A 15,911-nucleotide genomic window follows, 5' to 3' on the forward strand; every position below is an offset into this window, starting at 1 on the left:
AGCCTGGGCGACAGAGTGGGAAAAAAAAAAAAAAAAAAGAGTGAAAAGATGACGGCGCCCACTTCCGACCCCCTTAAGTAATTAAAAATAGGAATTCATTTAGGAAGCGAATTACAACTTAAATTAGGGTGGATACAAGACGTTCCTCCTAGACTTTCTGAAATAAAAATTCCTAATAAAATCATCAAAGCCGAACTTTTCCTTTTTGCCTTTCCCTTCCTTGCTACTGCCTGGGACTGCGTTCAGCCTCCAGCTCAACAATCCGGCACTCGCAAGCTCTTAAGTCCCACCCACGCGGCCGCGCACAGGTAACCGCAGTGCCAGCCCCACCCCACCTACGAGCTCCTCCTCCGCCCCCTACCCCGGGGCCTCGGCCCCGCCCTTGGAAGCGTGGTCGTGACGTCAGCGCGCTGTCTCCGAAGCCCGGGAGCAAATGAGCGCAGACCGCACGGGCCCTCCGCGTACCAAGGCACACGCATGCGCGTTGGTTCTGGGAGCGCTGAAAACCTGGCGGAGCCCAGCGCGGATGGAGGCCTGAGGGTGGCGGGGGCGGAGCGCGCTGCGAGCTGGGGGCATGTCCGCGGCGGGCGCCGTCTAGAGGAAGGCCAAGCAGCCGCCACCACGCTGTCGGTCGCGGCGAGACGCAAGCGAGCCAGGCCGAGGGCCGCGGCGGCGATGCAGCGACGGCGGCGCCCTCCGCCGCCCACCTCCCGGCTGCCCGAGGGCTGCGGGGGAGGAGGCGGTGGCGGCAGCGAGGAGGTGGAAGTGCAGTTTTCCGCCGGGCGTTGGGGCTCGGCCGCGGCGGTTTCGGCGGCGGCGGCGGCGGCGGCCACGCGCAGCACCGAGGAGGAGGAGGAGAGGCTTGAGCGTGAGCACTTCTGGAAGATCATTAATGCCTTCCGCTACTACGGGTAAGGAGCCCGTGGCGGACCCCGGCCCAGACCGTCGGGGCGCCCACTGGTGGCGGCGGACCCGCCGGAACGGGGGCGCTCGCCGTCCCGCCGCCACGCCTCCGAGGCGTTGGGACCCGGCTGCTGCAGCTGACCTCCGGGCCCCGAGTCACCTCGCACCACCCCAGCCCCTCCCGGCCCTGCACACCCGCGTGTCCGCCGCGCCGTCTGCTGCACAGCCTCGTGTCTTCTGACCTCAGGATCAGATTAGCTCTCCTGCCTCCGTCCTCGTAAAGGTTTGGCTTTGAGGCCGATGGGGGTGACCGGAGAAGCGCTGTAACAATTTCAGATAGAAGAAGATGGTGGTAGAATCGTCCACTGCTGGGCTGATTGGTGTGTGTGGTCGATGTCCTCCAAACTGAACACACGGAGAGCCCAAGTTCACCTACGCGTGGGATGCTGTAGGACGTATTTTCCCAAACTGTTACCAGTGCCTGTAAGAGCAGTTTAAGATTTCCACCCACCCCCTCTTTGGCGCTGTGAACGCACTTGCACTTTTGTGTGAGCGATTGAATGATGCTGCTCAGTGTCTTTAACTGGTGGGTGATTAAGGGCGGAAGTGGTCCGGATATTCTAAAATTTGCTAATGATTAGGAGAGAAATGAGAGAAGTCACAATAAGAGCTGCCTTTACGTTCTTTTTTTCTGCAAATCTGTATCTAATTCTCCCTGGCGTGCTAGGCACTGTGGTAGGACCTTTAAGTATGCTCCTCATTCATAAAAACAGCTCCCTAACTTCCACGTTTCTTCTAGATAGATGTTAAAATAGCTTAATCACAAAATTATAATTCCAAGAGCTGAAAGGGACTTAAATCAACTGGATTTTCAGGTGAAGATAACACTTTTATTCACGTAAGAGATATGAGTCCGCCGGTGACTATGTTCTGAGGCTGCAATTGGAATCAGACAGACATGACCTCCTACGCAGGTAAACCTGTTCCCATAGGTGGGTTCCTGCTGTGCTTTATGCAAAGTTTTTTTATATTGTTCATCTTATGTATTATAGTTTTCATAAATCTCTTACTTTGCTGTGACCTCCTCAAGGGCAGGGGCTGAGTCTTATTTATTTTTATGTCACTAGTGCTTGGCATATGTTGTTTAAGCTCTGTTTTTAACAAAACAAATAGTAGCAAAGAAATACATTTCTCATTCCCAAATAGTCTATCAAGTTTTTGACTGATAGTTAAATTAGTTTACTAGTCTGAATTTAGAAGCTTGCTTAGTGAAAGCTTAAAAAGTTACTTGGAATCTGATTGTATACGTGATAGGAACTTTTGAACTTCGAAGATCTTGATGAAATAATTTACTGATTAAACTCAGAAATAGAGACCAGGGACAGCATTACTTCACAGAGCCCAAAAGAGTAGTTTGGATATTTTATTTCTCCGGATTTAGTAGTAACAGAGGGAGCAAGGCAGACCATTGGAGAATTGATTTGATGCAAGAATTGTGACTGAAAGAACCATACAGTTAGGAAAGGCAGCTAACATCAGATAGCTAAGAGTGGGAGATACAGAAAAGTCTGGTACATTTTGCTCTTGAAAAATCTAGAAAGAATATTGGGAAATGTCTTGGGAATATGGTGGACCCATTTAGTTAAGTGTGTAGTTGCACTTACTTTTAATATATTAGGACCAATTTAAAATGGATATTTATGGGTAAGTATGGGATGGGACTTTGTTGGGGTAGGGGTTGATCAGGAACTGAAGTGTGGCAATATAGAGAAGAGATCTTGTGTGAATATTCTAGTGGTTGTGATACTGTTTCCTATACTCTCTACCAGTGTAATGTTGGATTCAGGACATTTCATTTTTTTAAAAAAAATCGTTTTTATTTGTATATACTCTCTTGAAACACTTCAGATACTTGGACTGAAAATAGTATAACATCAAAAATATGCTTTTTAAAATGTCACTTAAAGGCTAGGGGTACAGAAAGCTTATGTAGCAGAAAACAGTGGATTGTTACATTCTAATATTTTGTGATCTTCTAGACTTAAACTGTAGCCACTAATCATATCTGGATAAATTTAAGCTAAAATTAATTAGTATTTAATAACCTTTAAAATTTAGTTGCTCAGTTTCACTACCCATATTTCAGGTGCTCAATAGCTACGTGTGGCTAGAGTCTGCTGTATTGGACAGTGCAAATAAAAGCTTTTCCATTATCGAAGTAGGTTGTGATGGACAGTCCGGTTCTACACATTTAGCAAGTACAGTTGACCCTTAAACAATATGGATCTGAACTGCATGGGTCCACTTATACACAAATTTTTTGAAATAAACATATTGGAAAATTGTTTTGAGATTGCAACAATTTGAAAAACTTAGCGAACTTGCATAGCCTAGAAATAGTGAAAAAATTAAGAAAAAATTATGCCACGAATGCATATGTGTGGATACTAGTTTATCATTTAGTACCATAAAATATACACAAATCTATTATAAAAAGTTAAAATTTATCAAAACTTACACAAACACAGATCTTACATGGAGCTATTTGCAATTGAGATAAATGTAAACAAGCAAATATGTAGCATTAAATCTTAGTTGCATAAAATTATCTGTAATAGATACGGTAATACTGTAATAATTTTGTAGCCACTTCCTGTTGCTTTTGCAGTAAGCTCAAATGTTGGCAGTATCTGCTTAAAATAATCACTCTGCTTTTGTCTGTCAAGTACATTGCGTATAGCAGTAAACATATCATCAAATTTAATGCAATACCATAAACCTTAAATAACACCATGGGTCCCATATAACACCAAAAGTAAATTGTGTATAGCAGTAAACAGATTTCATCAAATTTAATGCAATACCATAAACCTTAAATAACACCATGGGTCCCATATGACATGCCACTGGTGATGCTGCAAGTGCTCCCAAGAAGCAGAGAAAAGTCAAGACATTACAAGAAAAAGTTGATTTGTTTGATATGTACTGTAGATAGAGGTCTGCAGCTGGAGGTTGCCCCCCAACCCCATTTCAGACAGAGGATTCATCTTGTAATCAAATAATGTAAACTTACAGTATTGATAAATGCAGTGCAGTAGCGTAAATGTATTTTCCCTTTCCTACGACTTTCTTAATATTTTCTTTAGCTTTATTGTAAGAATATAGTACATAATATATTAACATACAACATATCTGTCAGTTGTTTATGTTATTGGTAAGGCTTTCGGTCAGTAGTAGGCTATTAGTAGTTAAGTTTTTGGTGAATCAAAGTTACATGTGGGTTTTTGACTGCACGGGGGTTGGTGCCCCTAACCCAAGTATTTTTCAAGGGTCAGCTGTACATCCAGATTTTGCAGGGTTCAATTTTACTGCAAAATGTCTTTTAGTTAATATGTAGGAGATTTAGTTAAAAGGTCATAAAGCAAGGAGTGTCTTTTGATTAATATTTTCTCTTTCTAATGGGTTTCAATTTTGTGATTCCTACCGATTTTGCTTAGATGACATTCTCATTAAGGTAAAAACGGATATAGCTCATTTGTATTGAATAGCAAAAATGTTAGTTTTATAACCCAGTCTTGTTATGAATGAAGCACCTCAGCACATAGAAAACACTAGAGTTGAAAAGCTGAAAGTCTTTTCAGAAACTTCTTACTTTTAGAAATAACGGGGTGAGATTTTTTAATATTCAGATTTAGAGCTGATTTTTACAGGTGAGGATGTGGATAGACACAAAGCAGTAAGCAACTTGCTCAGGGTTACACAATCCAGTTGTGGTAGAATCTGACCTAAAATCCAAAATTGTTACCTAAAATTTCACTGTGCATTAATGTGGAGTTATACTAGTAAGACAAATTTAATGTTAGATATTTAATAAAGATTTAAAATGAATCAAGACAGGCTTTATTTCTGACAAGTTATGTTTTTTTCTATTTGGATTTCCTAGAGTAGTTCAACTAAGTGCAGAGGAATGGGCCTGTGACCATGGCCTTTAGATCAGACCTGGTATGGGCTCACCCTGATGACAGGTGACTAAATCAGAGTTGAGGTCACTGCTGACACCAGGTTTCTAGAGAGAGTTGGAGGTAGAGATACCACCACTGGGGAAAAATGACTACTAAGTTTACTTTCTCCTCTTATCAGCAAGAGGATGTCGCCTCCTGATGCTGACTTAGTTCAGAACCAAGGAGAGTCTGATTTTTGTAAAATACTCCTTCAAAGCAGGTTTGGCAGAGCCATGAAGGAAGGAGGGCAGGTTTTTGTGGGGCATGTGCTAAGTTCACTTTGGATATGAGTTTTGAGGTGTGGTGAGAGGGAAGTTGTGGGGCATCCAGAGCCCGGGAGTAAACACTAGGAAGAAAGCTCTGTGAGGCTGTTCAATCTGTCTGACAGTGAATTGTAAACTGTTGAAGCTCTGCTGTTTGCCTAACTTGATGTGGCCATTTTAGTTCCTTTAATGTCATAGTCTGCTGTTAGGAATGTAAATTTATGGAGTCTTTCTGCACATCATTTTATATCAAGAGCCTTAAAAATACTAACTCCTGGCCAGGTTTAGGGGCTCACACCTGTAATCCCAATACTTTGGGAGACCAAGGTTGGCAGATCACTTCAGGTCAGGAGTTCAAGATCAGCCTGACCAACATGGTGAAACCCCATCTCTACTAAAAATATAAAAATTAGCCGTGCATGGTGGTGTGCACCTGTAGTCCCAGCTACCTGGGAGACTGAACCAGAAGAATTGCTTGAAGCTGGAAGGCAGAGCTGGCAGTGAGCTGAGATCATGCCACTGTATTCCAGCCTAGGTGACAGAGTGAGACTCCATCTCAAAAAAAAAGAAAAAAGAAAAAAGTATTCCTTCTCACCTGGTAATTCTGGTTTTGAGAATTTATACTAATTTTTTTCCTAAATTGTAGACAGATTTTGAACACAAAATGTTCATCATAAAAACAAGTGAGTGTCTAAATGCCCAATAGTTGGGAAATAGCTAAGTAACTGTTGGTTACCTAAGATGGAATGATGAACATCCACTTTGTACCCCACAAATATAGACAATTATAATTTGTCAATATACAGCTTAAAAAAGTAAGATGCCAGATGACTTTTTTTTTCTTCTCTTTTTTGGAGACAGGGTTTTTGCTCTGTTACCCAGCCTGTAGTGCAGTGACACAATCATGGCTCGCTGCACCATTGACTTTCTGGGCTAAAGCGATTCTCCTACCTCAGCCTCCCAAGTAGGTGAGACTACAGGCATGCACCACCACGCCTGGCTAATTTTGTTTTTTTATTTTTTTGTAGAGAGGAGGGTCTTGCTATATTGCCCAGGCTGGTTTTGAACACCTGGCCTCAAACAGGCTTCCCGCCTTGGTCTCCCAAAATACTGAGATTACTGGCATGAGCCACTGCAACTTTGTATTAAGCAAAATGGAAATGTGCCAAAAGGTTAGAAGTGGTTCCCTCTAGAAGAGGAATTATTAGGCCTTCTTTCCCTGAGTACTTTTAATTTCTACATTTTTCATACTTTGAACATTTTAGTAAGATAAATGAGATATAGCTACTGCTTTTTTGAACAGTAGGTATATATAGTATATTTATACTACTATATATACTATTTATACTATATATACTATGTATATAGTTTATATACTGTATATAGTAGATATATACTATGTATATAATATATATGGTATGTATATAGCAGTATATATATACTATGTATGTATATACTCTATATAGTATATTGAACAGTAGGTATATATATAGTATATATATTTTGAGTGCTTGCTGTGCTTTCAGCTATTGGGCTAAATCTTTTGAGTACGTTATTTCCAATGAAACCCTGTCTGCTAGGCAGAGGAACTTAATGCTAGCTACCTAATTATGAAGATGTTTCAGAATAATCAGTATTAACTGACTTGGTTTAGTCCCTGGTATTTATTAAATCTCAATAAATGGTAGCTTCCATGATCATCATCATTGTTCATTCATATCTTGCTTCTGTATATGAGAGAGTTGGACAAAGGAAGGAGGTAATTTGCCTGGTGTCATGTGGCAAATAGCTCTCATAACCTGGATTTCATCCCTGATCTTTCTGACTTCAAAGCTCATTATCATACTCTCCCCAGAGGGGGATGTCACTGGAGCTTCTGACAACTTGATCTCTTCACCTTATCCCTAAGGGCCCCCCACACCAAGCCACCACACACAAGCTTGTAAAAATGCGACCAGCCAGGTTTTTGCTTGTTTGTCAGGAGCTTCTTCTGAAGTTCATTACTGTTTGGCAGTTGGAATAATTTGGCAGAGGGTAAAAATAAGAAAATTGTTTGGATGAATAAAGATTTAAGAAACCAAATGACAAAGGTATTGAAAATGAAAGTGAAATTGAAAATGAAAGTGAAATTGAAAATGAAAATGAAGGCTGGGCGTGGTGGCTCACGCCTATAATCCCAGCAGTTTGAGAGGTGGAGGCAGGCGGATCACGAGGTCAAGAGATCAAGACCATCCTGGACAGTATGGTGAAACTCCGTCTCTACTAAAAATACAAAAATTAGCTGGGCATGGTGGCGTGCACCTGTAGTCCCAGCTACTTGGGAGGCTGAGGCAGGAGAGTCGCTTGAACCCGGGAGGGGGAGGTTGCAGTCAGCTGAGATCACGCCACTGCACTCCAGCCTGGGCAACAGAGCAAGACTCCATCTCAAAAAAAAGAAAGAAAATGAAATAGAAAATGAAAAATACTTCCATTTTCATTTAATATTGAATTAATACTAAAGAACATTTAAACGCACACACATATACAGATATAAAATGTAAGGAATGATACAGTGAACACTTATCAATCACCTAGTTTTTAAAAAACATCCTATCTGTTTCACCCTCAGAATTATTAACCTGAATTTTTACTTCTTTGCTTTTTTTGTAGTTTTTCCACATATGCTTAGTCCCTAAATAATAATATTTAGTTTTCTATGAAATGCAATTGTACATTATGTATTTTCCGGCAATTGTTTTCAACAAATGTATATGTTCTTGAGGTTATCCAGATGGTGATGGGAGTAACCAATTTCTGCCAAAATATATTTAGAGGTTTGTTCTGGGCCAATATGATAGTGACTGCAGCCTGTGATTACACGATCTCAAATGACCCTGACAAAGTACGCCCCAGGTGGTCAGGTTACAGCTTGGTTTTATACATTTTAGAGATACAGGAACTACATGGAAGGTATACATTGATCTCACCCAAAAGGTAGGACATCTTAAAGAAGGGGTTACAAGTCATAGGTGGGTTTTAAGGATTCTTCAGTTGGTAGTTGGTTGATAGAGGTAGGCTATGGTAAGTAGAAAGGAATGCTTGAGTTAAGATAAGGGACTTGTGAAAGCCAAGGTTCTTGTTAAGTTAAATGAAGCCTCCTAGGTAGCAGCCCTCAGAGGGAAGAGATACTAAATGTCACTTTTTAGACTTTAATGTTGTCAGGCTCTCAGTTAATCTCTCTTGGATCCAGGAAAGGCCTAGAAAGGGAGGGCCTGGTTGCATTAATGGAGATTCTTGACAGATGCATATTTCCCCTAGGAAACATGGCTTTGTGGGGCCATTGAAATCCGTTGGCCATGTGGCAGCCATTTCAAAATGTCAAATAGATTTTGGGGTAAAATATTCTGATTTCCTTCTGAGTCTGCTATTTGTCATAAGATGCCATACCAGAGTCAGGTTGGAAAGTAAGCCGTATTATATAGGGTTAATAAAAACCTATCCAACGAGATTTTATAATTTGTAAGGCATGACGCCCCAGGCCTCTTAGTGAGGAACTTAGAGAAGACAGAAAAAATAAAAAAGATCAGTGTTTAGTCCTCACATATTATTGTATGAGCTGTAATTTACTTATTTCGCTGCATTCCACTGTATAACTATACTGTAATTTGTTCATTCTACAGTAACTATGTGATAATTTCTGATAATAGACCTTTGGGTTGTTTCCAGATATTTTGTTCCTTTTTTTTTTTTTTTTTTTTTTTAGATGGAGTTTCGCTCTGTTGCCCAGGCTGGAACGCAGTGGTGCAATCTCGGCTCACTGCAACCTCTGCCTCCCGCGTTCAAGCGATTCTCCTGCCTCAGCCTTGCAAGTAGCTGGGATTATTGGTGGACGTCACCATGCCCAGCTAATTTTTGTATTTTTGTAGAGATGGGGTTTCACCGTGTTGGCCAGGCTGGTCTTGAACTTCTGACCTCAAGTGATCTGCCCACATTGGCCTTCCAAAGTGCCAAGGGATTACAGGGATGAGCCACTGCACCTGCCTGTTTGTTATCTCTAACAGTGCTGTGATAAAGATTGTTCATGTTTCATGGGGCCCATTTGCAAGAGTTTCTAGGATATAATTGCTAGGTCATAAGGCAAGTACCATGCTAAGTTGTACTAGGTAATGCTCTAAATTTAATTTTCCAAAGTGGTTGCACTGATGTATGCACTTACCATTAGTGTGTAAATGTCCTAATTACACCATATTTTCGCCAATCACCAACATTTGATATAGTCAGGATTTTAAATTTTGGCCGTCTTGTCAATGTAAGAATGATATACTATGAGTATATATTTAACTTTTAAAAATGATGTTCTCATGGCCAGGCATGGTGGCTCATGTCTGCAATCCCAGTACTTTGGGCGACCAGGGCAGGCAGATTGCTTGAGCCCAGGAGTTTGAGACCAGCCTGGGCAACATGATGAAACCCATCTCTACAAAAAAATACAAAAGTATTAGCCAAGTGTGGTGGCACATGTCTGTAGTCCCAGTTACTTGGGAGGCTGAGGTGGAAGGATGGCTTGAGCCTGGGAGACAGAGGTTGCAGTGAGCCGAGACTGTGCCACTGCATTCCAGCCTGGGCGACAAGAGCAAAAATCCCTCTCAAAAATAATAATAATATAAGTAAAAATGATGTTCTATTTTCTGGTTTTATGAATAAGTAGTCCCCAAAGTGACCTTTGGGTTCATTTTTGCAATGCAAATTGTGGGTATTGTTAAGTAAAACACTATAGAATTTTAATTTTTTATTTGCTTAGTAATTTGTAGTATATAAGATCTTCTATGATATTTTAAAAAATTCAACCTGGTTAGCTTTTAGTTAGTTTCAGGACATATTTTGTGTGTATTATAATTTCACAGCAGTATTTTGCTACTGAAAGATGGAAAAATCTAAAGCTGGTTTTGCTGAAAATTTTAAGTTTAAAACACAAAACTAAATTAATTGTACATTAATCTTTTTCCCCTTCTAATTGGTGCATATGTTTACTTTTACTAGTGATAAACCATTTGTATTTTGGTTGCTTAGAGAAGGATTTGTAATAAAGTAAAAAGATTTACAACTTTCTAAGCTCATGCCTTTTTAAAGCCAAGAGATTGTAAATGGTAGGACAGTATCCAGCATAATAAGGAAATAATTGTACAGAAAGACAACCTTAAAGTAAGATTGGCCTCTGGTGAGAATTCTTTTGTGAATTTAAAAAACACCTTTTATGTTTTAGCACCAGTATGCATGAGCGAGTGAACCGAACAGAAAGACAGTTTCGATCACTTCCAGCTAACCAACAGAAACTACTTCCTCAGTTTCTTCTTCACTTGGACAAGATCCGGAAATGCATTGATCATAATCAAGAAATACTACTGACCATTGTGAATGATTGCATACATATGTTTGAAAATAAAGAATATGGAGAAGATGTATGTGAAAGTTTGTTCTATTTGTGTTTATTTTAGGGTCAACCTCTGTATTTTGAGGTCTTTTATTTTCTGGATTTCATTTTTATAATCTGGCACAGGCTATTTGCTCTACTCAGAAAGTTTTAACTTAAATGTTCAGTCATTTGATTAGGCTTAATAGCCAGAGACTGGATCTTCACTGGTTTTCCTTTTTTAAGTACTAATATAACTGTTGGGATTTTGATGCATTTTGACATAATGTTCTGTTTTGGGATACAGGGTTAGTGACTTAAATTTTTTAAAAGCAACTTTACTAGCTAGAAATTAATTTCCCTTGCTTAACTCATATTTTTTCAGTGTCTTGTATCTATTGCTGTTCATCTTTTATTGTAAGAAATTGTTTTCACTTATAAATCTCAAGGGACTGGCAGTACACAGAAACTGAAGTCCTCTTTTTGTATCCACAGGATGGATACAGTTGGGCCACTCCAGTGTGAGCCTCTCCATGCTGCCCCATCAATGACCTGCAGGGACTTTCTTCCCTCTCTTAGAGAGGATGTTCGGTCTCCATAGCAGCTCAGTTTGGTCCTCTCCTGAGTAAACACTGCTTAATTATATGGTGGTTTTATGATTAATGGACCTTAATCTTTTGAGGGTAGCAGTGAGACCACAAAACTCTTTTCATTTAGGATCTCAAGCTGCACTTGAACCCCAGTTGAGGTGAGAGGCTAGTGATTTATCCACTAAGCCACCTATATAGCCCCTTAGTAGCATGTCTATTTAACCATAATATAAGTGGATTACTCTCTCAGAAGCTAATTGATGTCTGTTTTTTGAACAGGGGAATGGAAAGATTATGCCAGCATCTACATTTGACATGGATAAGTTAAAATCCACGTTGAAACAGTTTGTGAGAGACTGGAGTGAAACTGGGAAAGCAGAAAGGGATGCCTGTTACCAGCCAATCATTAAAGAAATTTTAAAAAATTTTCCAAAAGAGAGATGGTAAATAGTACTTTGTTTTTAACCAAGTTTTTAAAGTGTATAAACACTTTATGAGTTTCTTGATAAAATGTTTCACAGTCTTGCTTCATTGTTACAGTTGCTGTGTGCCTGTATGTTTTACATGTGTGTTACATTTGTTATCGGATGCTCTGTGTGAGGTTACAGTTATTATTTTGAATAATTTTTGTGCTAGTGCTTAGGGGAAATTACTTAGAAATTAAATAACAAGGTTAGATCTAAAATTATCAATGATATGTATCTTTTTATAATTTGCTTTATGGCAAAGCAAAAAAACTGTAAACTTTTAATTCTCCTCATTATGACATAGTTGTAAACAAGTGAGGGATCTGTACCTCTGAGCAAGCAGAGATTCTTAACTTTTTTGTGCCTTGGAACCATTGGTCAGTCTGAAGCCCATGGTCTGCTTTTCAGAATAATTTTTTTTTTTTTTTTTGAGACAGTCTCACTCTCTTGCCCAGGCTGGAGTGCAGTGGTATGGTCTTGGTTCACTGTGACCTCTGCCTCCTGGGTTCAAGTGATTCTCATGCCTCAGACTCCGAAGTAGCTGGGACTGCAGGCTTACACCACCACGCCTGGCTAATTTTTGTGTTTTTGGTAGAGACATGGGCTCACCATGTTGGCCAGGTCGGTCTCGAACTCCCGACCCCAAGTGATCTGCCTGGGTCTTCCTCCCAAAGTGCTAGGATTACAGGTGTGAGCTACCTCACCTGGCCCAGAATAACAATTTTAAGTGAATAAATTTAAGTGCATATGATTACAAAGAAAACAGTGATTTTGAAATACAGTTATCAAAATATTTAAAAAGTAAATTTGTGATGCATGTTTTTTTAATTCATATGTCACTTTAAATACAATTTAGCTGCAAGTGTAATTACTGTATTATGAAAATGCTGAATGGGATATACACTGTTTTGAGAACTTCAGCTAATGTGAAGTGAAAATATGTGTGATTTCTCTTCGTGATAAAGTCATAGGTATTGCTAAAACTATTGTTGTTTGTTGCCTGCATCCATAATTGAAGAAAAAAAATTAGTTTCTGAAATTAAAATGTAATTTTTTCCCATTCCTTCAGAGACTCAGTGAATTCTATCCACAGATCTCTTGATGGATAGAATTTAATCCACCAAACCTCAGTCCCAGGTTAGGAACGCCTGATTTAGGGGTATATATTTAACGAAAGCTATTGGATGGAATTCAGTCTTATTTAAAGATCTTTTAGAGAGGCTCCTTTTCCTCCTCTCCTTCGCCTCCTTATTGATTGACGACTTTATGTTTGAGTATATGCTTTCAGAAATTTCCATACATATGTGTCTCTTCTCTCTATTTTTTGTTGGGACATTTTATTTTATTGATTATTATGTATTTATTTATTATTTTTATTTTTCACTCTATTGCCCAGGCTGGGGTGCAGTGGCGCTGCTCACTGCAACCTCTGCCTGCTGGGCTCGAGTGATTCTTGTTCCTCAGCCTCCCGAGTAGCTGGGATTACAGACACCTACTACTATGCCTGGCTATTTTAACTATTTTGAAATAACTTTAAAATTGCAGATAAATTGCATGAATTATATGGAGACCTCCTGAATTCACTTATACTTTTTACCTGAATTCACCAGTTTTTAACATTTTGCCACATTTGCTTTTACTGTTTCCTCTTCCTTCTTCCCTCCCTTCCTCTTTCCCTTGCATTATGTATGTGTGTGTCTGAAACCATTGAGGAAATTTAACCCCGAATACTGTTAGGTAATTTACAGTCTATATTCAAGTTTCATAATTTACTGTGGTTCATACTGATAACTCTTAATTCCAGTCCCAACTCTTTAGGGTTGTCCTTGGTTTTCCCTCTTCTCTATATCTGTTTACCTCGCTTCTAACATCAATACATTTACTTATTCACCCAGTTGTCTACAGTACACACAGAATGGTTTCAGAATTGCTTCATTCATACCTCTGTGAAAAAGAAACCTACTAAAAGGAGTTCGGGATTTGCTAATAGTTATTTTTCCCTTAGACTAAGGTTGTATAGTGAATTTATTCTTTGCAATTTTCCCAAATTAGCTCTCCCTTTAATCCCCAGCTTCCTAGTGTTTTATTCCCTCCCTTTATTCTGTACCCCATTTGGATAATCAATATCATTGGCATCTTGTTTATTCATCCTTTTATTCTTTGGGTTTTTTTTTTTTAAGAAAGTAGGCCGGGCGCAGTGGCTCACGCTTGTAATCCCAGCACTTTGGGAGGCCGAGGCGGGCGGATCACGAGGTCAGGAGATCGAGACCACGGTGAAACCCCGTCTCTACTAAAAATACAAAAAATTAGCTGGGCGTGGTGGCGGGCGTCTGTAGTCCCAGCTACTCGGAGAGGCTGAGGCAGGAGAATGGCGTGAACCTGGGAGGTGGAGCTTGCAGTGAACGGAGATCGCGCCACTGCACTCCAGCCTGGGTGACAGAGCGAGACTCCGTCTCAAAAAAAAAAAAAAAAAAGTAGATGTGTTTTGTTTGTTTTTCTCTCTCTCTCTCTCTCTTTTTGTTTGACACAAAGTGTTGCTCTGTCATCCAGGCTGTAGTGCAGTGGTGTTATCGTAGCTCACTGTAGCCTTAAACTCCTGGGCTCAAGTAGTCCTCCCACGTCAGCCACCCAGCTAATTTTTTAATATTTTTTGTAGAGACAGGGGTCTTGCTATGTTGAACAGGCTGGTCTTGAACTGCCAGCCTCAAGTGATCCTCCTGCCTCTGCCTCCCAAAATATTGGGATTACAGGCATAAACCACTGTGCCTGGTCTTTTTGTTTTTCTTTATAATTACCCTCTTTCGTCATCCACAAAAGGTAATATATCATACATTTATTCTGTACCTTGCTTTTTTCACTTAGTGTATCCTGGAAGTAGCTATGCTATCAGTTCACAGAGATCTTCAGTCATTTTTTTTTTTTTTCCCAGCTGAAGATTACTCTGTTACTTGGATGTATCATAGTTTATTCAACCAACTTTCTCCTACATTAGGCTATTTAGGTAGTTGGCAGTATCTAGCAATTATACATAATGCTAAAATTAATAACTTTATGCATATGTATTTTTATATTATTGGAGGCATAACTTTAATTTTTATTTTAAAATAACTTTATTTGATAATCTTTTAAAAAATCCATAATATAATTTCAGAAGTAATTTCTCCTGATTTCCTCTTACCAAATTTTAGAATATAAATAATGCAGAAGGATCTGTTTATTTTTCTTTGCAGCAGTCCCTGACCAGTCCATGGTGAGAAATATTAGTTGGCACTTAATTGCACCATAATAAATTATACCCAGTAAGGATGATTTTTCAGGTCTCATTGCGTGGATTATGGAAATTTTCCATCATGCATTTTTTTCTGCTGCAATTATAGGGCCTGTATATACTTAAGAGAATTGGAGCTAATATCAAAGACAAAAAATTGTGGGGCCCTTTCCCTGACAGTCCACCAAGTTTTGAGGAAAACAAGTATCAGTTGAAATAGCTCTGAAGAATCTATCTTCCTGGTTCTGATAAGTAGATCTGATGGTCTCTGATTTAACAGTACATATAGATAAGATTTTTTAAAAACACAGTGTAACAACTTGAACTTTGCCATGCAAACTCTGTAACCCACTGTCCATATGGTTCTGTATTTGGGCATGGATCATTCTGAAGAAAAATGGAGCTCTAATTTTTAAAAAATTCTTAAAACTTGAAGACCTGTCCAGGCGTGGTGGCTCATGCCTGTAATCCCAGCACTTAGGCTAAGCTGGATGGATCACTTGAGGTCAAGAGTTCGAGATCAGCCTGGCTAACATGGCAAAACCCCATCTCTACTAAAAATACAAAAATTAGCTGGGCATGGTGGTACACACCTGTAATTCTAGCTACTCGGGAGTCTCAGGCAGGAGAATTGTTTGAACCCGGGAAGCAGAGGTTGCAGTGACCCAAGATCATGCCACTGAACTCCAGCCTGGCCAATACAGCAAGGCTATCTCAAAGAAAAAAAAAAACCAGAAACTTGAAGACCCTCAGTACCTGGGCTCTTAACTGACCCAACATATTAATGTACATTCCGAGCTCAGATATAAGTGATAATCAGTCACATCTCAAATAGTCAAGGATGTACAGTGATTGGCATCAAGAGCTCGAAGCTCACGTTTGCTAGCAGAAAAATCGTCAGATAGTTCCTTTCATCGGGTATGTGTGCAGGAGAGTGTATCTTTAATTTAAATTCTTAGAAGTGGAGGCCGGGCGCGGTGGCTCACGCTTGTAATCCCAGCACTTTGGGAGGCCGAGGCGGGTGGATCAC

At 39.9% G+C, this 15,911-nt stretch overlaps 1 protein-coding gene across 3 annotated transcripts in view; it reads left to right on the forward strand.

Annotated features, from left to right (window-relative positions):
• The first annotated feature begins 406 nt into the window (after positions 1 to 406).
• CARNMT1 (carnosine N-methyltransferase 1) overlaps positions 407 to 15,911 on the forward strand; it is a 47,186-nt gene continuing 31,681 nt past the window's right edge. Inside the window, exons 1-4 of one of the 3 annotated variants that reach the window (XM_063636990.1) lie at positions 897 to 911; positions 1,779 to 1,877; positions 10,410 to 10,605; positions 11,426 to 11,589. In XM_063636990.1, the coding sequence (XP_063493060.1) occupies positions 10,417 to 10,605; positions 11,426 to 11,589 (353 nt within the window). In that variant the 5' untranslated portion in view covers positions 897 to 911; positions 1,779 to 1,877; positions 10,410 to 10,416. Of the gene's footprint in view, positions 912 to 1,158; positions 1,387 to 1,778; positions 1,878 to 10,409; positions 10,606 to 11,425; positions 11,590 to 15,911 lie in introns of those variants that run through there. The other 2 variants (XM_055272226.2, XM_055272228.2) reach the window with 2 other exon arrangements.

This window comes from Symphalangus syndactylus, chromosome 3 (genome assembly GCF_028878055.3).
Source record: "Symphalangus syndactylus isolate Jambi chromosome 3, NHGRI_mSymSyn1-v2.1_pri, whole genome shotgun sequence".
Classification (NCBI taxonomy): Eukaryota; Metazoa; Chordata; class Mammalia; order Primates; family Hylobatidae; genus Symphalangus; species Symphalangus syndactylus.